Source organism: Schistocerca piceifrons, chromosome 1, assembly GCF_021461385.2.
Source record: "Schistocerca piceifrons isolate TAMUIC-IGC-003096 chromosome 1, iqSchPice1.1, whole genome shotgun sequence".
Lineage (NCBI taxonomy): Eukaryota > Metazoa > Arthropoda > Insecta > Orthoptera > Acrididae > Schistocerca > Schistocerca piceifrons.
This window is the reverse complement of record NC_060138.1, coordinates 774,309,768-774,337,682: the sequence shown is the minus strand read 5'-3', so window position 1 is coordinate 774,337,682 and position 27,915 is coordinate 774,309,768. Positions and strand designations below refer to the sequence as shown.

At 45.1% G+C, this 27,915-nt stretch overlaps 1 protein-coding gene across 2 annotated transcripts in view; it reads left to right on the top strand.

Annotated features, from left to right (window-relative positions):
• LOC124712492 (colorectal mutant cancer protein) overlaps positions 1-27,915 on the top strand; it is a 613,504-nt gene that overhangs the window by 195,985 nt on the left and 389,604 nt on the right. For both annotated transcript variants that reach the window (XM_047242790.1, XM_047242798.1), the window contains exon 3: positions 15,764-15,918. In XM_047242790.1, coding sequence (XP_047098746.1) covers positions 15,764-15,918 — 155 coding nt within the window. The remainder of the gene's footprint in view (positions 1-15,763; positions 15,919-27,915) is intronic.

The window sequence follows — 27,915 nt, the reverse complement described above, 5'->3', positions numbered from 1 at the left end:
CTACATTCACTGTCAACCTTTCGTATCTTTTCCATATTTGCACAGAACTTCACAAAAGATTGTAACCTGAAAATAAAATTGTGCTATTTAATACTAATAAAAATAGGGAATAGTCTGCCTAAACAAACAGCAATGAATTTATTTTTAAGGTACTTTAATTACTAAATTAAATACTCACAATTGCACTTGTAGTGTAACGACGTAAGTTTTTTATAACCGATTTTCGTTTGATATATGACCATGTGCAGACTTCGTCACCTACGTCAGTTACAACCCACTTCAAAAATGATTTATATGCCTTTTAAATTGTCATAGAATGGCTCTTGAACGAAACTGTAAAACATCAGTTGAGTCGTATGCAAAGAATTACATCACTTGGGCCAATTGGTTTTTGTAACTTTTTCGATTTAAATTTCGTTTGTTTCTCCTCAGAAATTATATTGACACACGTTATCTTGATCTAATCGATATCAGAATCACACATTAAATAAACTTTTGAGATTCAAAGTTTCGGTGAACGCTGTCAGAATCACTAATCTTGTCAAATATATTATTAATCCGTTCACATAATTCTTCATAAATAAATCTTCAAAACACGTGTTTCAACTTTAGTAGCATACACTATTTTATTAGCTTCCTACACATACAGATGTGAAGTTGACCGTTGAGAGACAGTGACTGACTTTTTAATAAGATTAAGCTCTATATGACGTCATTGTTGTACAAAAAGAGTATAAAAAATTCATTTTTAATTTTTTAGAAGCACAACGCAACAACTCGGTTCCAGGATCTTCTGTTGCTCCTTGGCTGTCGACCCGCGACGTATAGCGGCCAGCAATTTCCTCTCTGGTCGCGGCAACGAAGATGCTGTCTCCGTTCGTTGCGCCGCCCTCTCCGTACTTGAAACACATAAAAAAATACAAAACTTTTAGATAATTCACATCTATTACAAATAATAAGAAAAACACATAAAAAAACTAAATTAAACGTATAGTCACCTGCAAACTGGGCTGACATTGGTGGATGGGTGACGCTTAATTTCGTCCCACTACACACTGTAGTTCCACTAAAAAATACTGTGAAAAAATACTCAAGTTGTGCTATACGTATTTCGATTTTCAGATTTTCCTTGTCTCTTCGAATTCAAACTTTGAATTGTCCCACACTTCGTCGTCTCACCTACTAGAACAGCGCATAAAACACTAAAAAAACTCGTGAGACACTCGCAACACAGACACAATCACGCAACAGAACTATCAAATATATGCTCTGGCTCTGCTACTCGCTACGAGACTACATAACTAAACTTATTGTTGCGCCGCTTGAAATAACAATGGCTTGACATACGCTACCTCTGCTACGTCTTGCAGTAATAGTGTTGCTAACAATGATTTTGAGATTTCGTTAACTTTGCAGGACGCTTTCGTGAAGAATGTGCAGCGACATACTTTTTTGTCGGTGAAATTCGCCAGAATAAAATACGCCAGAATTTCGGTCAGGTACCTCCACCAATCAGAATTATGTAATTAAATAAAAATCGCAGTTCGTTTTACTGCTAGGTATTCCCACAACCTTAGATTTTTGCGGTTTCATCTTTCCTTTAGCCTTACATTACGGTGATCATGAAGTGCTAGGGTGCTTTAATCCCGCTAGGTAGATCTTGGCCCTTATGACTTCGTGGAGAAGTCAATGTGGCCCGCGGAGTAAAAAGTTTGGAGATCCCTGCCTTAAAGGCATCCTTGACGAACATCAGTTGAACACGTCCAATCTCAAAAGTAACTGACGCTCACGACCGGTAGAGCGTATGTTTAAAGCAAATCTGATCTGCGTCCTCAAATGGTGCTACGAGGCCACTCTTATGCAACTGGCGCGAAGCTGAAATAGACATCATCTTTTAGATGTAGAAACGCGCCTACCGACTTTCGTTTCTGCCGCACAACTGCTTCTTGTGATTTTTTTTCTGTCAGTGTATCGTAGAATTTCATTAAAACTAAACTTATACTACTGCTTCTCAATGCTAAAGCATCCAATTTAAAATTTTGAGCATGTCAAAAAATAATTCCTTTTAATGATAAAACATACCAAAACTTTTAAAGAACCAAAATGTATAGTTTTTATAATCATGACACGACTGTTCTTCGTTTTAAAACTGCCCTTCTTTTTACTTTCGTAGTCATTTGACTTTGCTTCACTGCAGCATAGTATAAGTTATAAATGTTCAAATGTGTGTGAAATCTTATGGGACTTAACTGCTAAGGTCATAAGTCCCTAAGCTTACACACTACTTAACCTAAATTATCCTAAGGACAAACACACACACCCATGCCCGAGGGAGGACTCGAACCTCCGCCCGGACCAGCCGCACAGTCCATGACTGCAGCGCCCAAGACCGCTCGGCTAATCACGCGCGGCTATAAGTTATATCTTTCTTTTTTCAGTACTTATCGTGTAATGTAAACTTAATGATATTTCATGTCGAAAGTCCCTCATTCCTGTGATTCAAAATATTTAGGTATGTATTATGTCATTGTGTATAACATTAGGTTGCATGTGTAAGTCAGTTTCATATTCAGCGAAGCTTGCTGTAGTATGAAAGCTGAAAGAGTTCAGTGAATAAAATAAAGAACTTTTTAGCACCTGAAGCGATTATTCATCAGTAACTTTTTTGTGGTACGAGCACTTTTGTGGTACGGGTCCCTCGCTTGCCGCCGTGAGTAGGTTTTTGCAAGATGCCGCTTGTGACGTCAGTTGTATTCATATGCTCTTTAATGTTATCAAGAAGCCTACTGCCTCGAATATTGTCCGCCGCTTAATCAAAGGTAAAAATTTGTGGTTTTTCCCGTCGCTCCATACTCTAGTGGTGTGGATAGCATTACTCGTGGTGTGAGGGAAAAGTTCCTCCACGTAGCATACACTGACGTGCTTAGCTGTAGATGTGCGTGTCGTAGATGGTGAGAGGAGAGGATCAGCGCTAGCCAGTTCGGTGGCTGGGAAAGGGGCGATGAACTGGTGTTGGTCCTCTAGGGAGGCGGCTCCGTGCTGCGTGCCCAGCAAACTGCAGCGCGCGCGCTCGGGGTCGATGTTAATCGCAGACAAAGCGGCTCAGCCCAGCCGCGTGCTGTACATCTGCGGAGAAAAGTTGTAGTGCTGATGTTCAGCCGCTTGTCGTCTCATTTAGAAGTGTTTCATATCGCGACCGTTCTCGTTGCACTAAATGCGGTGTCAGGAGTGTCGAGTGTGCCTGTAGATTCACACACTCACTTCCATGTATGTTTTCCCAATTGTATATGTTGATGAATAATATTTTATAAGTTTTAGGTTCTTCCTCCTCTCCCGCTCCCCACTCTCAAAATTTATAGATACCAATTTTGTAGCTGAACTGAAACGAAAAGCAACGATTCATTCATTTTTGTGACAATGGGATCAATATTGTAATATGGCATATCGAGAGAAAAATTTAACTGAGAAACCTACGAAGTCATAACGGGGCGATCAAAAAGTTTCCGTTTGTGGGCGTTGCTGCAGTCTATAATTAACGTAGCGCGACTCCCATGGTGGTACGTAAGCACCGACATGGAGGCAGGGGATTAGTGAGGCATTCGTGTCTTTCCGACGTGAGTGCGGTAAATGCGGAAAGGTGAACTGTGGTGACATTATTACGAAATGTGTCCAAACAGGACCAACGTGCTGTTGTGCTTTTCTTGGTTGCCGAATACAAAAACCAGTAGACATCCATCGGATAGTGAAGAATGTGTATGGGGCAGAATGTCTGTCGAAAACCACCGTTCTGAAATGGTGCGCAACAAGGGCTGCTGCTGCTGCTTCACGATTACGCACGTTTCGGTATTGCAAGTGTCGTGACACATAAGTTACGCTAACTCAAGTCGCAAACACTCTAGCACCCGCCCTATAGTTCTGATTTGTCCCCATGCGATTATCACGCCTTCGGTCCATTAAAAAACACTTTAAAGGGTCGACGATTCCTGTCGAACGAGGATGTGCTGCAGGCAGTTACGGACGTCGTCACGCAGCAGGAGACGGTGTTTTACCAAACGGGTATCTTCAACCACGTGCGTTGGTGAAATGATTTGCCTTAATGCTCACGACGGTTTTGACAGCCCGTCATATAAGTAGACAGGAAGGCTGGTCAGAAGATGAAATTCCAAGTATGTGCCAGAATGAAACTCTTAGAAAAATTCCTCACAAGTGGTTACCTCTTGTCAGACAGTGTGAGTAACTTATCCTTCGTTTCCAAGCTTCCAAAACCTATCCTTCTCTCCACCCTGAGGAAAAAAATGGTTCAAATGGCTCTAAGCATTATGGGACTTAACATCTGAGGTCATCAGTCCCCTAAACTTAGAACTACTTAAACCTAACTAACCTAAGGACATCGCACACATCTGTGCCCGAGGCAGGATTCGAACCTGCGACCGTAGCAGCGGTTCCGGACTGAAGCGCCTAGAACCGCTCGGCCACAGCGGCTGGGCCACCCTGAGGACGGAATACGCAAACTCTGTAAGCTGTGTACAGCTTTGTTTTCTATGTTTAACTGTTTTCGGCAGACACAGGGTAGTTATTGTCGTATCCCGTGTGAGAGTGCCGAGTGTCGTGTTGCTGCGCGCGTGTACTTAAATCAACCGCCTACTGTATCAGCGCAGGCCGGCGCTAGAAGCCGCCTGGAGGAAGCGTGCACACGGCACGGTCTCCGCCGCGCCGTGTATCGGCAACTCGCCAATATATACGCGCGGAGCAGCGCTCACTCAGCCTCAGTATGTTCTTTTAGTTTGTACGGCTCGCATCAGTTGTCCTGTCTCTCGCTTATGTTGCACCTCCTGTACGATTCTTTTGTCTTGTTACCTATGGAGTCACGAGAGGCCTATTTCCGTTATTGTTCTGAGGTTTATGAATGAAGTCCTATTTGCGATACATGGATCGGTTTCGTGTATCGCTTGCTTACTACACTTATAATTAAACTTTCGCTACTTTAGACCCCTCATGAATAACGAGTGATCGAACAACAGTGAAACTTTGTGGAAACGTTTGTAAGGACGTTCGAAAGAGAAATAACGAAAAAAAAACTATTGAAAGAAACATATTTTAATCTCCACATGATTCCAGGCTACGAACTCTGCAGAATGTGACGAGCATCTGCATCGACGACAGCCTGGAAATCGCACTAGAGATACTGTTTCACTGTTGCTCGCAGAACATTCCGAACGCTGGCCCATGGAATAATGATCTGTCGTGACACAGCTCGTGCACTTCTTGTAGAGCGCACATTGCGTCCAGCATTCTCAGCCACGGCAACAGTAACTTCAACAATTTGTCGCGAAATTAGTCATCTGTCTCTCCCAGGATCAGTTCCCAAATCACCAGTTAATTCGAACTTTCGAATGATGTTATTCAATCCCTGTGAGGAGAGAATAATTCTCGGCATTCCTTTAATACTCCGATACTCGCGAAGAGCAGCAGCATTATTCGTGTTGCCTTGATAAAGCAGCTTTTAGAACAAAGTCCTGCTCACCTTGTACGGACCCATGTGGACTGTCTGCAACTCAAATGCAGTCTGATGCTCGTTTCAGTTCTACGTCGGCGTGTCAGTACAGGCGCCTAACGGCAAATCATGACACTAACACCATAACAGCGCTAATTCTACAGCACATGATCTGAACGTCATGTACACTACTGGCCATTAAAATTGCTACACCAAGAAGAAATGCAAATGATGAACGGGTATTCAATGGACAAATATATTATACCATAACTAACATGTGATTACATTTTCACGCAGTTTGGCTGCATAGATCCTGAGAAATCAGTACCCAAAACAACCACCTCTGGCCGTAATAACGGCCTTGATACACCTGGGCATTGAGTCAAACACAGCTTGGATGGCGTGTACAGGTACAGCTGCCCATGCAGCTTCAACACGATACCACAGTTCATCAAGAGTAGTGACTGGCGCATTGTGACGAGCCAGTTGCTCTGCCACCATTGAGCAGACGTTTTCAATTGGTGAGAGATCGGCAGAATGTGCTGGCCAGGGCAGCAGTCGAACATTTTCTGTATCCAGAAAGGCCCGTATACGACCTGCAACATACGGTCGTGCATTATCCTGCTGTTCTCGTATTATGACGTTCTTAGATAATACAAATCTCCTTCATCATAACCAACATGGATTCCGCAAACAGAGATCATGTGAAACTCAGCTCGCCCTATTTGCCCAAGAAATTCACAGTGCCGTAGACACTGGCGAGCAGATTGATGCCGTATTCCTGGACTTCAGGAAGGCATTTGATACGGTTCCGCACTTATGTTTAGTGAAAAAAATACGAGCTTACGGAATATCGGACCAGGTTTGTGATTGGATTCAGGATTTCCTAGAAGAAAGAACACAACATGTCATTCTTAACGGTTCAAAATCTGCAGATGTAGAGGTAATTTCGGGAGTACCGCAGGGAAGCGTGATAGGACCCTTATTGTTTACAATATACATAAATGACTTAGTTGACAACATCGGTAGCTCCGTGAGGCTATTTGCAGATGACACGGTTGTCTACAAGAAAGTAGCAACATCAGAAGACTCGTACGTACTCCAGGAGGACCTGCAGAGGATTAATGCATGGTGCGACAGCTGGCAGCTTTCCCTAAACGTAGATAAATGTAATATAATGCGCATACATAGGGGCAGAAATCCATTCCAGTACGATTATGCCATAGGTGGTAAATCATTGGAAGCGGTAACGACCGTAAAATACTTAGGAGTTACTATCCGGAGCGATCTGAAGTGGAATGATCACATAAAACAAATAGTGGGAAAAGCAGGCGCCAGGTTGAGATTCATAGGAAGAATTCTAAGAAAATGTGACTCATCGACGAAAGAAGTAGCTTACAAAACGCTTGTTCGTCCGATTCTTGAGTATTGCTCATCAGTATGGGACCCTTACCAGGTTGGATTAATAGAAGAGATAGACATGATCCAGCGAAAAGCAGCGCGATTCGTCATGGGGACATTTAGTCAGCGCGAGAGCGTTACGGAGATGCTGAACAAGCTCCAGTGGCGGACACTTCAAGAAAGGCGTTACGCAATACGGAGAGGTTTATTATCGAAATTACGAGAGAGCACATTCCGGGAAGAGATGGGCAACATATTACTACCGCCCACATATATCTCGCGTAATGATCACAACGAAAAGATCCGAGAAATTAGAGCAAATACGGAGACTTACAAGCAGTCGTTCTTCCCACGCACAATTCGTGAATGGAACAGGGAAGGGGGGATCAGATAGTGGTACAATAAGTACCCTCCGCCACACACCGTAAGGTGACTCGCGGAGTATAGATGTAGATGTAGATGTAAATGCAGGGTTTCGCAGGGATCGAATGAAGGGTAGAGCCACGGGTCGTAACGCATCTGAAATGTAACGTCCACTGTCCAAAGTGCCGTCAATGCTAACAAGAGGTGACTGAGACGTATAACCAGTGGCACCCGATACCAGACACATCGGGTGATACGCCAGTATGGCGATGACGAATACACGCTTCCAATGTGCGTTCACTGCGATGTCGCCAAACATGGATACGACCATCATGATGCTGTAAACAGAACCTGGATTCATCCGAAAAAATGACGTTATGCCATTCGTGCACCCAGGTTCGTCGTTGAGTACACCATCGCAGGCGCTCCTGTGTGTGATGCAGCGTCAAGAGTAACCGCAGCCATGGTCTCCGAGCTGACAGTCCATGCTGCAGCAAACGTCGTCGAACTGTCCGTGCAGATGGTTGTTGTCTTGCAAACGTCCCCATCTGTTGTCTCGGGGATCGAGACGTGGCTGCATGATCCGTTACAGCCATGCGGATAAGATGCCTGTCATCTCGACTGCTAGTGATACGAGGCCGTTGGGATCCAGCACGGCGTTCCGATTTACTCTCCTGAACCCACCGATTCTATATTCTGCTAACAGTCATTGGATCTCGACCAACGCGAGCAGAAATGTCGCGATACGATAAACCGCAATCGCGATAGGCTACAATCCGACCTGTATCAAAGTCGGAAACGTGATGGTACGCATTTCTCCTCCTTACACGAGGCATCACAAGAACGTTTCACCAGGCAACGCCGGTCAACTGCTGTTTGTGTATGAGAAATCGGTTGGAAACTTTCCTCATGTCAGCACGTTGTAGGTGTCGCCACCGGCGCCAACCTTGTGTGAATGGTCTGAAAAGCTAATCATTTGCATATCACAGCATCATCTTCCTGTCGGTTAAATTTCGCGTCTGTAGCACGTCATCTTCGTGGTGTAGCAATTTTAATTGCCAGTAGTGTATATGAAGTTGAGTACCCATACGGTAAATAGTTCTCCGTCTACATTGGTCCAAGTAGAGAAGGTTTAGTTGTAACCATCCTGTACTTACATTTTTCACTATGAAATACTCGCTAGCCAACCTGTCTCCTTGTAAGTGTATAGTGTAGTGTGTCGTCCGAACTTCTCCTGTTGCACTGGCTGTTGTTTGAATGACTGACGCTGTTGTTACCTAAGTCCCAGGTCTGCTGGCGATTATGATTATTTGCTAAAGTGATGGCAGTTGGCAGTCGAGACCATCTCTTAACTTGCAGGCACGGGGGTTTCGTTCCAGCATACGACCGTTGCTGTGTGCTAACCACATGACCCTCCGTATCCAGATCCGGTGATGCCTAAGGGCCGAGGATGACACGGAGGCCGATCGGTACCTCTGCGCCTTCACGGCCTGTTAGGACGGTGTTCGTTTGTTTATATGACCGTCGCTGGGATAATTGCACAGCAGAAAATAAGGGAGATCGAGGATAGCTGGTTCAGCATACTAAGTTGGTCAATAATGATAATATTTACACGAAAAGCAAATCACTGATAAATAAGAGTACTTGTCAGTGTACGGAACATGTACTGCTTCATTGTGATTAACGGAAATCGTTAACACAAATTTCAGTTATCGATTTAAAATAGGTCTGTTCCTATCACAAGGAAGGAAGCGAGCACAACAATCAGTGCTTCTGACCCTATCCTACTACTGACTTGAAGAACACACTTCAACACACTGTGAGGCTAACGCCCAAGGCCGAAGTATAGATAAATGGTTGGAAAGAGCCGTGAGGCGTTGCAGGACTGAGGACTCTTGTGGAGACGGAACTCCAGACGTGCGGTCTTTACTTGGCTGCGAGTTCTGTATGGGAACCGGCGGCGTCGGGCGTTGCTGCAGCGTCGGCAGCAGTGAATGACTACGAATAACGTGGCAGTACAGTTAATGAAATTAATATTCTCTGCAACATGGCTTAATGGGCAGGGGGATACTTAACTTCGTCGACTTGGCTACGCTTGCTTTGTCTGTATCGGAACGCAAAGATGGACGTGCTACGGTAACGAGTATCAGTCTCGGTCCATCTCGTTCGTCGTATAAAGGACTGGCCGCCTCCACCTAGATCTGACGTAGACGAAGCGTAGCCACAGAGTGAGAGCGAAGCGAGGTGCGCTGGTAGTTTTATCAGCTCGTTTTCCAAGAAACGGGATACTGCCAAAGGCAGCTACACACGGAACTGCATGCTCAAACGTGCGTGTCCGAGCATGCTTGAGCGCGTGCAAGATAAATTTGCGCAAGCATAGGGACTGTATAAGCAGCTTGATGCTTCATCGAATTTCGATTGTGCATACATGTTGACGCCTACTGTGCGTGGTGGAAGAGAGGGTTTAACCAAGTAGCCGCGTGCAAAATGGGTAACTGATGCTTTTCGTTAGCTGTCGTCTTGAGTACTTTAATTAAATAATAAATGGCGAATGCTATTAATTTGGGATACAGTGACTGTGCCAACGAAGTTGTTAATAGCTCTCCTTGCTCAGTCTAACGTGACTAAACATATAAAATTCGACCATAAAGTTTTAATATACCTAAACTAAGAGTCATATAAAAATTAAATTATGTGTACGTTTCTTTAATTATTATAGATTAAATGATATGATATTATTCACAGGACTCTCGAGATTTCAGGTACACTCCTCTAAGGTCTAGGCGACTTTATTATATCGAAAGATGGGTAGTAATTCGATGTTTATCAGCGATGAATTAGCAACGTAATTATAATTCTGGGTTTGGGTCTTTATTTCTGTTTTCTTACAAAAGAGCGGTGAAAGGGTTTGATTCGTCCCTCTCAAACGCACGTAGTTCTGCAAACTTTCCTTTTCTTGCTGACTTAATTCGTTCAGCTGTTCAAGGTACGCAACATTATTCTTTCCTCACCATTAGCTTCATTAGGTTCCTTACAGTGGCTAATTATGCTGTGGAATGGTCTCACCTTCTGTCAGCAGTGGGCAAGCCGTGCTGGAGGGTCTGTCCGTGCTGTAGATGTGAATATATGGCTTCCTACGACCTTGTCTGAGATGGTCTGCCGGACGTTCTCTAAAGGCTGAATATTGCTTGTTAGGGATCACTTAGTGCGGTTGTCTAAGTTCTTAATCAGTTAATCACACCATTCAGCACTCAGATCCCCATCACAGTCTTCCTTCCGACTCGTAATTGCAAGACAGTATCCCACGCTCACTGTTGATCAAATGCAATCCGAATACAATTTGGGTCTCTCTCTCTTTCTCTCTTTCTCTCTCTCTCTCTCTCTCTCTCTCTCTCTCTCTCTCTCTCTCTCTCTCTCTCTCTCTCTCTCTCTCTCAGATAACCTGTTTATAATCTCCCAGAAATCCACTTATGTACCTGACCGACCAAACAGCCAGCCGCAGGCTAACTTGTGAAATCTTGGACGTGCAGCGAGAAGACTACACAAAGTCCCGCCATCTCGGGAGAAGGAATGACAACCATGTCTGCCTCAAGCGGCCAGTTGCTCTATCGGTAGGCAGCGCTCTCTGACGTTGAATTAGATCAGATATGCTCCTAAGATGACCCAAACACCAGAGTAGCTGAGCAATGTATCTCGTCAGATGACTACAGTAGACTGAGCGCTAGAATTAAGGCTATGATAAGCTAGGTGTGGACTTACTGTCCCGACCCGAAGAAGCATGCCTGCCTGTATGCCTAACAGTTTGGCGGGTCGATGGGTGTTTGCCGATGTGCGGCGTACACAGGCCTGTGTTATGATTGATAAGCTGTGCATGCCTGGCGGTGTTGTGTAGCCGACGGTAGGCGCCTGCTAATTCCGCAGTCTGTCCTTCATGGATGTATTGACTTGCGACTACCATCCTAGGAGAAAGCTCTGGAATAGAACAAGAACAGATTTTACAACTGAAACTTTACACTAAGGTGACAAGAGTCATGGGATAGCCTTATGCACATTAACATATGGCGGTAGCATCGTATAAACGGTCAGTGCATTGGCGGTTCTCTTATTTGTGCTCAGAGGAGTCATGTGAAAATGTTTCCGACGTGATTATGGCCGCATCACGGGAACTAACAGACTTTGAATGCGGAACGGCAGTTGGAGCTAGACGCATGGGACATTCCATTTCAGAAATCGTTAGAGAATACAATATTCAGATATTCACAGTCAAGAGTGTGCCGAAAATATCATACTTTCAGGCATTACCTCTCACCACGGTCAGCACAGTTGTTGACAGACTTCACTTAACGACCGAGACTATTGGCGTTTGCGTAGAGTTGTCAGTGCTAGCAGACAAGCAAATAAAAGTAGCCATCAACGTGGGACGTAGGACTAACGTATCCGTTAGGACAGTGCAGCGAAATTTGGCGTTTAGTGGGCTATAGTAGCAAACGGCCGACGCGTCTCCCTTGGACAGCCGACGTCGCCTGCAGCGCCCCTCCTGGGCTCGTGACTATATCGGTTGAACGATAGACGACTGGAAAACGCTGCCCTGGTCAGATGAGTCCCGATTTCTGTTGGAAAGAGCTGATGGTAGGGTTAGAGTTTGGCTCAGACCCCACGAGGCCATCGATAGAATGACAGTGCTTCATGCCACTGGGTCACAATTGTTCGCGACTATTTTGAAGAACATTCTGGACAATTAGAGCGAATGATTTGGCCACCCAGGTAGTCCGACATGAACCCCATCGAACATTTATGGAACGTAATCGAGAGGTCAGTTTGTGCACAAAAGCCTGCGCCGGCAACTCTTAAGTAATTATGGACAGCTATAGGTGCATCTTGGCTCAGTCTTTCTGCAGGGGAATTCTAACGACTTGTTGAGTCCATCCCACGTCGAGCCGCTGCACTACGTCCGGCACAGTATTAGGTGGTATCCCATGACTTTTGTCACATCAGAATAGTTTTGTTTTTAATCAAACGTGTTTCACATGCTTCTTTCAGCCACTTTCGGCCATCTACAAGGAAATAATTTTCAGTTCAACGATAAATAATTACTTGTCAGATACATATTATTTAATAGCAGCACTTCATTGCCATTGCCATTGCCACTGCGATCTGTGGTCGATCTGACGACAGAGTACAATGCAGGAGCAGGCGTCAGTGTTTCGGAGCACACCGTTCAGCTGTTACTGAACGTTGTGTTCCCATATTGGCACAACGACGTTACGGTTGCACTGGGTACGGGATCATTTGGCTTGGACCGTGGATCAGCGGGAACTTATCGCCAAGTTGGATGAATCACTTTCATTGTTTCACTAGGTCAGTGGTCGAGAGCCGGATACTTCGTTATGCAGGCGAACGGCCGGTTAGGACAGTTATTGTTTTGGGGGGAGGGGGGGGGGGACGTTCACCTGCTGGCCTTCCGTCGAGTCCGTGGTAGCAATGGAAGCACAGTGACAGACAGAGCGACATGGGTTTCACACGGTCGCCGTTTTCGGAACCCATTTTTATTTGTAAAGAGGACATTTTCGGTCTTCAGAAATGTCTCCACACGCGAGCATAAAACATGTTCCAGAATTCTACAGCAGACCGTCGTTAAGAAACGTAGTCCTATAGTTTTGTGCGTGTGTTAGACAACCCCTTTTGAAAACTGGAATGACCTGCTTCGCTCCTCTAGAGACTTACGGCACATTGCTGCTAGAGGAGGGGCAAGCTCTTTCACATATTTTATGCAGACTCGAAATGGTATCCTTTCAGGTCCAGTGGTCTTTCCTCTGTTGAGCGATTTCAGTAGCTTTTCATCCCTTAGTCAGATATTTAGACATCTGTCATTTTGTACTTCGTGCGACGATTTGAAGGAGGAACTGCAGTGCGATCTTTCTCTGCGAAACAGTTTTGGAAAAAAGACGTTTGGTATTTCGGTCGTTTCTGTCTCGTGCTCTCTTTCAATGCCGCTACGGTCACAGAGTATCTGGACAGATGGCTTCTACCCGTTTACTGATTTAGTGTAAGACCAAAACTTATTAGGATTTTCTGTGAAATCGATACATAGAATTTCACTTTGAAATCTGATGAACGCTTCGTGCCTAGCCCTCCTTACCCTAATTTGGCGTTGTTTAGTTTTTGTTTGTCTGTGAGGCTTTGGCTACGTTTAAATCTGCAGTGAAGCTCTCTTTGCTTTCGTGGCAGCTTCGTTGACGACGATGACCTCTTCCCGTCTGACAAGGCCACAGTCTGGTTACAGTGGTTTGAAGATTAGATAAGGTACTCGCGTTGATGTCTTTGCCACCAAAGCCGCCTAATTGGTATCCTATGTAACACGTCAGGGATGCTATCGGGCGCCATATCGCGCCCACAGTCCACCAGCCCATAATTTTCGGGAATTGGTTGACCTGTCCGTAGTCTTGAGGTACCATATACCTCCGAAAAACTTCCAACAACTTTTAGAATGTATACTGCACGGAATGATTGCCTTATTGGGTTCCAAGAGTCTGGCTGCACATCACTAACGAGATGGTCGCAGCGTTTTGGCTCGCAAGTGTCAATTCATTGTCCCTTGTGTAAGCACTCCAGGACGCAAACATCATTGACAAGTTTACACTCAACTATCGTTCCCAACTTTGCTGTACGCTGTAGTTAATCGTACTGCTCCATTGTTCCTGTTTACTGCACAGTGCACAGGACCTTGCTGCTAAGTTGTTTGAGGGATCATTGGAACTCTTTGAGGGTAGCAGCTGAGTCCAAACCTGGGGAGGGAAGGAGATTGAATGGTATATAGTAATGGAAACAGATTGCCGATAATCACATGTGTATGCTATAATGTTACACATCCCTTACTATCAAAATGATTGTAGATGTACAGAAAGTAACTATCCTACGTTGAACTAATTATTAGTTGGTTTCTCGGTTTGGGAGGGAGGAGGGAGGGAGGGGTGGGGTGGGTGAGGGACGAAACAGTGAGGTCATCGGTCCCACCGGGTTATGGACGGATGACAGAAACAGTATATTAACAGATAAATATTATTTAATTTGCTATGGCGGTATCATTATGTAGGGTGTCAGCTCCTCTTTATGCTTTCCAGTTAATAGGCCCATGATTTTTTTGTTTCAGTAAAAGTCGCTCGAATATTGTTGCTTTTTGACATCATCAGTATTTATTCATTAACTCTTGACACACAGGAGTGCACCCCTTCCACAAACTGCTGCCAATTTCAGTGCTGGCCTATCAAAAAGTGTCAGCGTGCGAACCATTCAACGAAACATCATCGATATTGGCACTCAGAGCCGAAGTCCCACTCATGTACCCTTGATGACTGCACGACGCAAAGCTTTTCGCCTCGCCTGGGCCCGTCAACACCGACATTGAACTGTTGATGATAGGTAACATGTTGGCTAGTCCGATAAGTCTCGTTTCAAATTCTGTCGAGCGGATGGACGTGTATGGGTATGGAGAAAACCTCATGAATCCATGGACCCTACATGTCAGCACTAGACGGTTCAAGCTGGTGGGAGGTTTGTAATAGTGTGCGGCGTGTGCAGCTGGGGACCCCTGATCTGTGTAGACACGACTCTGACATGTGACACGTACGTAAGCATTCTGTCTGGTATCCTGCATCCATTTATGTGCATTGTGCCTTCCGACGGACTTGGGCAGTTCCAGTAGGACAATGCGACGTCCCACACGTCCAGAATTGCTGCAGAATGGCTCCAGGAACACTCTTCTAAATTTAAACGCTTCCGCTGGCCACCACATTCCGCGGAGATGAACATTATTGAGCATATCTGGGACGCCTTGCAACGTGCTGTTCAGAAGAGATCTCCACCCCCTTGTACTCGTATTCCCTGCAGGATTCATGGTGTCAGTTCCCTCCAGGACTACTTCAGACGTTAGTTACGTGCACTTCTGCCTGCTCGCGGTGGCCCTACACGATATTAGGCAGGTGTACCAGTTTCTTTGGCTCTTCAGTGTATATCTGAAATTTGAATATTTTTAGCGTGGTGTAAAAGGGTCAGCAACTGTAAAATGTAATTATATTAGATTTCAGCCTCCAGTAGCATAAGCAAAGAAACTTCACGTATGTTTCGGCTATAATAATGTAGCCTTCTTCAGAAACGTCACAATATAAAATTGTGTTAATTTAATTTTATATTGTGACATTTCTGAAGAAGGCTGCATTATTATAGCCGAAACCTAGGTAAAATTTCTTTGCTTATGCAACTGGAGGCAAAAAATTTAATATAATTATATCTGAAATCTTAAAATTAGAACATAGAAAATGTATGTAAGCCATACGAATAATAATAAGAATGTTTTGTAATGAGGAAAAGACTGTGTACTCATCGTGTATTTGTTTAAAGTGACCCACTTTCGATACACAGTAGAGTGGTAACGCGCGGAACGGCGCTAGCACGGAAGCGCGCCCGCGCGGCGCCGAGCGACGTGTGACGCTGGCGGCTGTGTTGCAGGGGCGGCGTCGGCGGGCAAACACGAGAGCTGGGAGTTCGACTCCGGCGCGCGCGACCTCAGCCCGGAGCCGCACACGCTGCAGAAGCTGGTCGAGGCCGCCGGCGGCTCGCTCACCGCGGGGTCGCCTGCCTCCATGCTGGACCTCGCCAACAAGGTGCGTCAACTTTGCAGCCACCCAGCGTCAGCATCCCATCATCAAGTACTTCACTTTAGAGTCCAAAAAGGAACGGCCAGGCGACTTGCGTGAGCAACCGTGGGAATTAAGACGTCAGGAGGATCGGTTTATTTTCAGTCTAATTTTTAAATTAGACTCCGGGCTACACTGTACCGGGTGTTTCAGAAGTGATTGTCAATATTGAGGAGTATGACAGGAACAACATTCGAAACGAAAAAGTCAAGTAAACATGGGCTCCAAATCGCATACGTTAAGAGCTGTGAGCAATTCTTGATCTTCGATACTGTGAAACAGATCTCTTCTACTGCAAGCTCTTTGCTTTCCATATTTTGGGATGTGATAGTCTGGACCAAAACAAGAGAAAAACAGTCCAGTAAACATTTGCTCCAAAATGCATACCTCAAAAGTTATGAGCACTTCTTCATTAGAAGAGTAGCGAAGATGAAAAAGTACTCGTAGCTCTTAACGTATGCATTTTAGAGTATATGTTTACGGGACATTTTTTTTTCTACCGTTTCCCAAAATATGGAAAGCAAAGAGCGTGCAATAGAAGAGATTTGTTTCACGGTAGTGAAGACCAAGAATTGCTCATAGCTCGTAAGGTACGCGTTTTAGAGCCTATGTCTACTTGACATTTTTGTTTCGAACGGTCATTCCTGTCATATCCCTGAAAGTTGATCTTCCCTTCTGAAACACTCTGTAGATTTTCACTTCAGACCATTTAATGAATATTTAGGAAATAATTTATACTGAAACATTCACTTGTCACTAATATCTCATTAGCAAGACGAGTGGCGGCAGCATGCTGCCATCATCAGGTGCATTTACATTAAAACTATTAGTAACAAGTGACTGTTGCACTATATATTATTTCATAACAATCTTGTAATACATTTGCAGCCCTCAAATAATACCCATATAACATGGATAAATTTAAGACCTAATTAATTCCAAACCACAAAAAGCACCACATGAGGGAAACGCAGAAAGTTCTTGCAAGCAATTCGTATTTTGTGGCGTATTCAGTATATGTTCGAAGAAAAGCGAGCAGATTATTAGCAGTAGTTATTTGCTGCCAGTTTCACGTAATGTGGTCAACAGATACGAGGTTAATCCCAAAAGTAAGGTCCCCTATTTTTTTTAAGTACATAGACCTGTTTATTTCTACAATGGTTTACATCTGTTTACAGCTTGAACATTTAGCTACTTTTCGACATAATCACCATTTCTGTCGAAGCATTTTTGTAGACGCTGTTGCAGTTTTTGTATGCCCATGTCATACCAGCGCGCCGCCATTCTGTTCAGAAAGTTATGAACCTCTTCTTTCACCTCGTCGTCGGAGCTGAATCGCTGGGACCACAGTTAACGCTGACAGGTACTGTGAGACTCTAAAAAAACTCAAACGCACAATTCAGAACCGGAGAAGAGGAATTACAGGGCGTACACATTCTCCATGACAACCCTCTCCCACACATCGTTCAGAAAACCGTTGTTCTCCTGCAACAGTTTCAATGGAACATAATCACCCACCCACCCTATGGTCCTGACTTGGCGCCCAGTGACCTGTTCTCTAGATTAAAAGAACATTTGGCCGGAAACCGATTGAGCTCGCACGACGAGGTGAAAGAAGAGATTCATAACTTTCTGAACAGCATGGCGGCATAAAAAAACTGCCACAGCGTCTACAAAAATGCAACGACAGAAATGGTGATTATTTCTAAAAATAGCTAAATGTTCAAGCTGTAAACTGATATAAACCATTGTAGAAATAAATAGGTCTATGTGCTTATAAAAAAAATAGGAGACCTTACTTTTGGGATTACCCTTGTATTAAGACTGAAGGTAGGGCCGTCCATTCAGTTTGAGCTATTCGTACCTTCTGCAATACAGAGTCATCCACCGTAGAGCCCCTCATCTGCTACACAACATTATGCTGCCTCCAACGTAACGTAGTGATGCACTGCCCACATGTGCATATGGACGCTCGCTTCTTAAACTTCATCTAAAAGAACAACCAGCTGCATGATGCTACTCGTAAAGTATAAGAGGCGATCAAAAAGTTCTGCGTTCGAAGGCCGTATAATGCAGAAGCGATATGCCACTCAGGCAAAATCGTCGTGAGCATTAAGGCAGTCAATTCACCGACACACCAGGTTGAAGATACCCGTCTGATAAAACACCGTGACTTGCTGTGTCAAGAAGTCCGTAACTGCCTGCTGCACATCCTTTTCCGACAGGCATTTTATAACGGACTGAAGGCGTGACAGTCGCGTGGCGAGACATCAGGCCTATATGGCGGTTGCTCGAGAGTCTCCCACTTGAGTTGGCGTAACTTCTGCGTTACGACATTTGTGATATGGGGGCATGCGTTATCGTGAACTTGGCGTACCACACGACAACAGTTGTTTTCGACAGACATGCTGCCCCATACACATTCTTCATTCTCCAGTGGATGTCTACGGTGTTTGCCCTTCGGCACCCAAGAAAAGAATAACAGCACGTTGTCCTTGTTTGGACGAATTTCGTAATAATGTCGCCATAGTTAACTTTTTAGCATTTGCCGCACGCACGTGAGAAATACACGAATGCCATACAACTGATCCCTTGCCTATAAGTAGGTGCTTACATACACGCATCCAAGTCATGCTAGATTGCGTATACGCTGCGGCAACGTCCTCAAACTGAAACTTTTTGATCGCTCCTTATACCTAGGGAATTGTATGAATGAGTAATATGTTTGTGAAATGGAGGTTTGTAAACAAGAGAGAGAGGGAGAGAGAGAGGAAGAATTGTGACATAACAATCTGCTATCTGGACTCTTACGTGCTTTTTACCACTTTGAAGTGATTATTTGTTACAGCCGGAGTTTTAGTACGGTAGGAGAGGAAATATAAAAAAAAATTCTTACGTGACCTAGCATTTTGTATTTGTTAACTGACGTAAGATTTGGTATAATTTACGAGTGACAATAAAAAAAAGACTTTAACCCTTAGTTGTTGATGAACAAACGTGAATGGAAAATTTAGATTAACTTTTAAGGAAAAAGGGTTCTTCTTTCTAAGGAAGCTACTGTATCGCCTTCGCCATTAACAGAGTTAGTATTCGTGAGGGCCTCAGTTGTTTTTAGGGCGCCCTCACGTCACCACTCAGTAGTTTCAGAGAGGGCTACCTACCTTTCTGTGGTGTTCCAGCCACTGACACTGACCGATATCACGTAACGAGATGGGTTGTCACACTGCATTTTCCCAGGATTTTGTGACTGAACGAATCTTTTATACAGCGATGAAATAGAAACATTTTAAATGTTAAGGCTGCCAGCGCAGCTCGGTTTCGACCTGTTAGCCGATACGTACTTGGTATCCTAGGACAAAATGTGCTAAACCGTCAGTCTTGGATTTAGTGTTTAACACGTTCGGCGCCGAGTTCCATTACAGACTTTAAAGAATGTCGTATTGCCGTATTCGTAATTTCAAGAGTCCCACTTCTTTTAAAACTGTACGTTGCGATTTAAGAAAGTTCCTTACGTTGGTAACTTACTATCTACAGAAAGATACTTGTCTCTTTGTCTACTGTCACGTGTCAAAAGTCTTTTTACGACGATCGAGCTTTAACATTTTATGAAATACATCACTTCCCCACGTCACGCGTTACTCCACGTGTACTCGTAGGCTATGAGCAGGAGTCATATAAGGACTTAGTGAGAAACAGTGTCGTATATTGCAAAAACGATTTTCTGTTTGCAAACAGTGGAACGTAAAGGGTGAACGTAATTGAATGTACATTTATGTGGTTCGCTATTTGACTCTGTTATGCTGAACATCGACATTAGTTGTATTTGCCTGTAGTTGCTGCTGTCATGGTTATTGAATTTGTGTTATCAGTCCTAACTGCCAGTAGCGGGACTGGGGCTAGAAGCGCAAATATTCGAAGCCTGTGGAACTATATAATTTAACTTGTATCAATAGAATCTGCTGGCGACCTCATCGGGACGAGTATATTAAACCCACGCAAGCAGCTTTAAAGTACTGCCCATTGCTCAAACGTAGACTTCTGTGTTAGCGCTTCATTAGTATATTGCTGTACGTTTGTGGCTAATTACCCTTTTTTCTTGTACTCCATTTTATTGATAGTAATGGATCACGAAATATTAGAGTCGACATCAGCGATAAGTGAGTCATATTTCCTTATTAAGTCAACGTGAATAAAAACTGGAAACAAACCGAGATTTAGAAACATATTACTTACCCTATCAGTCGCACATTTTTGCGTCACTCCAAACTCCTCCGAGGCATAACTAGTGATCTCGTGGTGACAGATTTCAATTATATGACTGGGGCAGAAAAAGGGGTCAAGTGTGAGCAATAGTTTGGATCTGTTCTTTAGACCTTCCGGCTGGGACCATATTAACGGTGTCCACGTCTCGTAGCCTTACTTTATGGAAGGCCTGGTCGGCGTAGCATCTAAGCTTTTTATGTTCATTGTCGAGACTCATATTGAAAGGCGGTACTCCTGACAAGAAATCGATGCACCGAACACAACAGCGCCAGCACTACCTTGGCTGGAGAAAATTTTTTCTTCAGTAGAATGCTTCATTGCTGAAACATCTGAGCAGTTACGACACTTGTGACTTCAAACTTGTGTCAATATCGAACTCTGCAGGTAGTCGGCACAAGAAATATGCTTTCAAACTTTAAAGGTATAGGAATGGAATGGTTACTTTACTGACACATACTATTCTTGCTCACAATTAAACAAACGATTTCAAAAGTAGATTTTAAATGTCGTGTTGGTCTAACTACTAACACCAATGGAGAGTTAAAATTTTACAAGAACGTAGTGGGATTACGTCCTAGCTACAAAACTATTGTGAGCTTAAGCTCTTCCGGCGAATCAACTGTTTGTATTCCTCTCGGGTGTCCACCCACGTGCAGTCGTCTACGAAACGCGATATTTCGACATTGGATCGTACCGTCATCTTAATGTGATAACCTGTGCAATGAGTGTCTTTGTTAAATCCCACATACTCTTACCGCTCCACACACCTCCCTCTCTACCCGATCGCTGCCTGGTAGGAAGGAATGCTGAGTGAGGGGTGGGGGGGGGGGAGGCGGAAGTGCACGCTATCGCAGGCAGTATGCTGGGCGCGAAATCGGGTGCTTCAGTGCTTCCGCCTCCTCCGGCGGGCGTGAAAGTCGGTGTTGGCCGACGTTGTGACTACAGTTGACTGACCGCTGGGTGCTGCGCTTTACTTAGTGTGAAGCAACTATCTGTGTTGATCAGGCCGTCGGCCACTCGTATGTCAACAACCTTCTTTAGAAAATAGTCCCAAAACGACGATATCTACCTTAGCATAACCGGTTGTTCACATTTGAGTACCCTGTGAATATGCAGTCGTCTACAACCACAGATTTTGTCGGTTGCTGGAGTTCTGTGTGTCTCTTGTGCCCCTGCCGTTTTCCTTCAACTGTCGGCACAGGCTGCCCGATGTATGCCTTATCGTATTTGCAAGGTACACGGCATAAACCCGGTTTACGAACTCCCAAGTCATCTTTCACCGTACCTAATAGTGTACCCGTTTTGGGAAATAGACGGATATCGCATTTAATCATACGTCGAGCCAAGATTATGACGATTTTGTTTGATGCTTTGCCGGCGTATGGCACATATGTTACTGTCTTATCCTTCTCGTCGTGTTCTATTTGTTGGGCCTGTATCTTCTGCCCGAAAGCACGTTATACTTGCTCCCGCCTGTCTGTTCTTCTCTAATACGTCCTTAAGGTGGTTGAGTTCCCTCGTTAGACTTTCTTCGTCCGATAATGCACGGTCTCTGTGGACCTGTGTAGGTAGCACACAGTCACACTGAAGGATGAAAGCAGCTGGAGGCGTGGAGATAATGATCAATGTGAGTGACTTTCTTGTACATGCTGTGTCCCATAATGCTGTCCGCTCGTGATGACTGGGTGTTGTGTATTGTCCTTAGGTTAGTTAGGTTTAAGTAGTTCTAAGTTCTAGGGGACTGATGACCATAGCTGTTAAGTCCCATAGTGCTCAGAGCCATTTTGCTGTCCTCTTTGCGCTTGACTTGGACGTCCATAGAGGGCCGTTTGCCATTATCTTCCACCTGCAAAGTGAATTTCATGCTGGGGTGCAGTGTTCAGATGTTGGACAAAGTCCTGAATTCTCTCACTCCGTGTGGCCACGCCTCAGATGTGTCATCAAAAATCTGGAAAAACGTGTGGGCTTCACTGCAGCTTACTCCAGAGCTTTTTCCCTCCGTGAATTTGTCTGTCACAGCCTGTGGCAGAGGGCAACCCATAGCGATGCCATCCGTATATTCATAATAATCTCCATTGAAGAGAAAGACTGTAGATGTGAGGACGAAATCGAAGAGATTAGTCATTAAGGGGGTGAATTTTTACCTGATCAGCCTGAGAGGGAATCAGAGAGGAGCACAAAAGTCACGCCGAACTCAAGCAACCAACAAAATCTGCGGCTGGGAACACTGCATAGTTACAGGGGATTCGGTGAAATTGGACAAACGGTGGTGCTAAGACAGGAAACGCCATTTTGGAATTGTGTTGTAGAGAGAGGTGTTGAAATACGAGTGGCCGGCGGTGTGAGCAATAGAGACAGTGGCATCGCTCTCAGAAAAGCGTGGGACCCAGTGCCGTAGTCACAACGTCGGCCGAGAGCTACTTTGCACGCGACGGGGGAGGCAGAAGCACTGAGGCACCGTAATTCGCGCCCGGCAGTCGGCGATCATGTCGCGTACCAACCCCACCTCCCCCACCCGCACCATCGCCATGCCAATCCACCTGACGCCACGCGCGGACAGGTTGTGAAGGAAGGGGTGGTATAAAGGAGGCACGATGTTTTCTTTGCCGTTGATGATTGAGAAAGTTGAGTACGTGTGCTCACTCTCTCGGTTGTATGTGTGTTCACAATTAGTTCAATGTTGGAAGTTACGCGAGGCCGATCTGCATAGTTTTGTTTAGAAAGTGCTAGTGCCAGAAAACTGAAGCTAAATACAGAACACCTGCAGAAGACCGATACCTGAAAGCCAGTGCCAGTTGACCCTTAACATAAACAGAGATAACGTGCTGCGTATAAATTGGAGGGGGGGGGGCGACAATACCCATTACTGGTCGATTAAACAATGGCGATCAAGCGTTGGAAACAGTAACAACTGTAAAACTGTGGGTGTATGCGTACGTAAACGCGTGACGTATAACGACCACATAGAACTAATAGGAAAAGCAGATTCCAGACTGGTTCATTGGAAGAATCGTAAGAGACTGTCGTTCAGCCAGAAGCGAGGTAGCTTGGAAAACACTCGTGCGACCGATTCGTGAATACCTCTCTTCACTCTGGGGACCCTTTACCTGATACGGTTAATAGAGGTGATAGAGAAGATTTGCGCTTATGGTCACGGGCACGTTTAGTATGCGCAGGTGCATTACGGAAATATTCATCCAACTCGAATGGGAGAAGCTACGAGACAGATATTGTGCATGACAGAGAAGTCTGCTGTTAAAATTCCAAGAGCGGCTATTGGTAAAAGAATGAGGCAACATGTTATTTCCTCGTACGTACGTCACATAAAAGAGCCATAACGGTAAAATGAGAGAAATTCGAGTCTGTACTGAAGCTTAACCGCAGTAATTAATTCCTCGCCCCATTCGTTAATGGAATAGGAAAGAGAGAAACGACAGTGGCACTCGAAGCACTCACCGCTACCTATTGAGAGATATCAGCTGGGCATAGATGTTGATCTAGAGACTGTAAAAACTGACGTCAGAAATGTACGTCTGTTTGAAACACTGAGTTTCTTGTGTTCGGCAGTAATTTAGATTTCCCACTAACCTGCAGTAGCGCTATGGAGTCTGAGGTACTGCGGCTCCGCGGAAGGCTCAAGCCGAGTTTGCGACGGGACAGACATGTGCGGTTAAATAGAGCGCCCGCGCTGACGCGCTGCCACTTGCCTGTAGTCACTTGAAGTCTTCAGACCGCGCCATTAGGTACAGTGTTCGGCCTTGTGCTACGGTTTTCTGTGTTTATGTACTCACTCTGCACTGATCTTGCACGCTTACGACGATCTTGCTGTGTTTGGGACCCTGTTTCTAGCTACCCGCTCATTACGTGGACGTACTCGTTACCGACGACTCTGAACTGCAGTTTGTTCTACCGGTGACCGCGTCGTCGTGCGCCGAGTTATACTCAACTTTTCTCACCTACGCCGAGTAGTATAGCATAGAATCTGACCGGAGATAGAGTCGCGACAACCAGTCCGCGCTCATACCTGCGCGACAACAGTAGAAGGGGAAGCGATGGGCAGGTAATGAGATTGCAAAGCAGTTTCCAGCTCGTTTGTAACGGCAAACCTGGTCCAGAAGCGTGTAGATACTATCTGAAAGCTGTGGCAGATTACGGTGGAAAATGTGAGCCGCTCGGCGCGCAGTTGAGGGGTGAAGTGCGCGACACATTAAGCCTGTGATTGCAGGGCAGGGGCCGGCGGGCCGCGGACACGTGGCAGGGCGGTGGAGGCCTCGAATGCCTGCCGATTACAGCGCCTCGTGTTTGTTTTGGCAATTACAGCGCCGCTTTACGGCTCCCGCGAGGCTCGTCGCTCATAAAAAAAGCAGCCCGCCCGCACTAAACATTTCCACGGGGAACGCAGGCCGCTCGCTGACTTGCCTTTATATTAAAAGCGGCCGCGCACTCGCTTTTCATTAAGTCACCTTTCACTGGCGGTGGTGGCCAACGTGGAAGTAACGCAAGCCTGCTCAGGTATTCGGATGAGCTGCGGCTGTTACTGCAAACTCCACGTCGTGGCGCAGAATAAGCTTCAGTCGTGCATTGGCAATGTGTTGTGACTGACTTTCCTGCGCTTGGTGTTCCTCTGTAATATGGAAAAATAAACTTGAGCGTCCTCTTTTACAATGGTGGATGCAAGTGTGGCCAAATTGTCGACTGCTCAATAGATTCCCGTGACAGTGTCTTTGGGATTCGACTTTCAGACGATTTTTTGTCTTTGATGCAGTCGTACATTGAGATGACAAATGTCGTGGGATACCTCCTAATATCGTGTCGGCACCTTTTGCCCGGTGCAATTCAGCTACTCCTTGTGGCATGGACTCAACAAGTCGTTGGAAGTTCCCTGCAGAAATATTGAATCACGCTGCCTTTGTAGCCTCACATAATTGCGAAGGTGTTGCCGATGTAGGATTTTGTGCACGAACTGACCTCTCGATTCTGTCCTTTAAATGTTTTATGGAATCAATGACGGGCGATCTGGGTGACCAAAACATTCGCTGGAATTGTCCAGATCGTTCTTCAAACCAATCGCGAAAGGCTGCAAAGAGTCTCCAAGTAGTCGAACACAAGCATTTCCAGTCAATGATCGGTTTGGTTGGACCAGAAGACCCAGTTCATTCCACATATACACAGCCAACATCGTTATGGAGCCACCACCAGCTTGCACAGTGCCTTGTTGACAACTTGGGTCCGTGGCTTCGCGAAATCTGCGCCACACTCGAACTCTACCGTCAGCTCTTACCAACTGTAATCGGGACTCGTCTGACCAGACCGCAGTTCTGTATTCGCCTAGGAGAGGCGCTGCAGGCGATGTAGTGCAGTTAGCAAAAGCATTCGCGTCGATCGTCTGCTACCACAGCCCATTAAAGCCAAATTTCGTCGCACTCTCCTAACGGATACTTTAGTCGTTTCTCCTACATTGATTTCTGAGGTTATTTTACGGGATAATACTTGTCTTTTAGCGGTGACAACTCTACGTAAACGCCGCTGCTGTTGGTCGTTAAGTGAAGGCCGTCGGCCACTGCGTTGTCCGTGGTGAGAGGTAATGCCTGAGGTTTGGTATTCTCGGCACATTCTTGATACTGTGGATCTCGTAATATTGAATTCTCTAACGATTTTTAAAATGGAATGTCCCATGCGTATAGCGCTAGGTACCATTCCGCGTTCAAAACCGAGCGAGGTGGTTAGACACTGGACTCGCATTCAGGAGGACGACGGTTCAATCACGCGTCCTGCCATCCTGATTTAGGTTTTCCGTGATTTCCCTAAATAGCTCCAGGCAAATGCCGGGATGGTTCCTTTGAAAGGGCACGGCCGACATCCTTCCCTAATCCGATGAGACCGGTGACCTCTCAGTTTGGTCTCTTCCCCCGATCAACCCAACCCCGCGTTCTGAGTCTGTTAATTCCCATCGTGCGTCCACAATCACATCGGAAATCACGAATCACCTGAGTACAAATGACAGCGTCGCCAATGCACTGCCTTTTAATACCTTATGTACACGGTACCATCGCCATCTGAGTATGTGTATACCGCTATCTTATGTTTGTACCTCGGTTTATATGCAGTCCTGGAGGCACTGGAGGAGATGAGACGCAACTGATGCAATAACTTTCTCCTCTGTTATGACTGGTCAAGTGCCCAATAGACCATTCGGCAAATGTACTCACCAGACAAAGTGGTCCACAACATATAACACTCTTCACGTGCTACAGTGGAAAGGGAAGCAAGTATCACTCAGCAAGGTGCCGATCCTTGTGGGTGTGGAATTCAGCAAATGCACTTTATGTCAAACATAAACAGGTGTCAGGAAGAGACCCCGTTATTACTGAAACTAGTTGTTGCTATGAGTTAAGTAGCTCGCACGCAGGAACTACGAAGTGCAATAATAAAGTAATGTGAAAAAAATCTTGCTTACCGTTTTAGTCAAGTTCAATGGTGTCTCCTTCAAAGTAGTTCCCTTCTGATTGCACACACTTTTTCTAGCGCTTCTGCCATTGATGGTAACGTTTCTGGAACTCATCTTCTGTAGTATACTCCAAGACCCTCGTCACAGCTTTTTGGACATCTTGTGTTGTTTGAAAATGGTGTCCCTTAACCGCCGTTTTGACTCTTGGAAATAGAAAAATGTCGCACGGAACGACATCTGGCGAATAAGGTGGCTGTGGTAGTATTGAAATTGGTTTTGAGGTTAAAAATTACTGTACTGACAGACCGGTATGGGATGGCGCGCATTATCGTGATGCAGAATCCAGTTATCAGCAATGTTGGCACGGACATGAAGAACTCTTTTACGAAGTCTTTCTAAAATGTCTTTGTAGTAATATTGGTTAGCTGTTTGTCCAGGAGGCACCTACTCATTATGAACAATTCCCTTGGAATCAAAGAAGCACATAAGCATGCATTTCACTTTTGACTTTGACATGTGTGTTTTTTTTTGTCTGCGAACTTTGGTGTTTTGTCTCTGGATCGTACAGAAAAAACCAACTTTCATCACCAGTGATAACACGGCTCAACAATTCTGAATTGATTTCCGTTTGCTCTAACAGATCGGCTGCCACATTTTTCCGTGTTTCTCGCTGTTATGGTGTGAAATTTTTGGGGACCATTTTTGCACAAGTCTATCTCATACCAAGATCTTCAGTTATTATTAGACGAACCGTTTCCCTATTGATGTTCACTTCTTCTGCAATCGTTTTTACGGGTAATCTTCGATCAGATCGTACGAGTTCACGCACCCTGGCCAAGTTGACATCCGTCCGTGAGGTTGATGGTCGTCCACTGCGGTCTTCATCTTCAACATTCGTTGTGCCTTCACTAAACATTTTATGCCAACGAAAAACTTGAGCTCTTGACACAACCTCCTCTCCAAAAGCCTTCTGGAGCAAAAAGAAATGGCGTACCGTTGCGCAATATTATGCGGTTCCAATTCCGTGATGCGAGACACAAACACGTGTTAACTTTTTACAGCACAACTCACGACTGAGTAGTTGCATTGATGTACCGCTTGGACTAGAATCAGCTTGTAGACCAAGGTGAAAGATATGGTGCCTACGCAAGCCTGCAGGTTTGCCACATCTTGCAAAGAAAATAAGTCTCATTGCTTTATTGTCGCACCTCGTATACTGCCTCATCACAGGGCCAAGCAGGGCTAGGAAACAG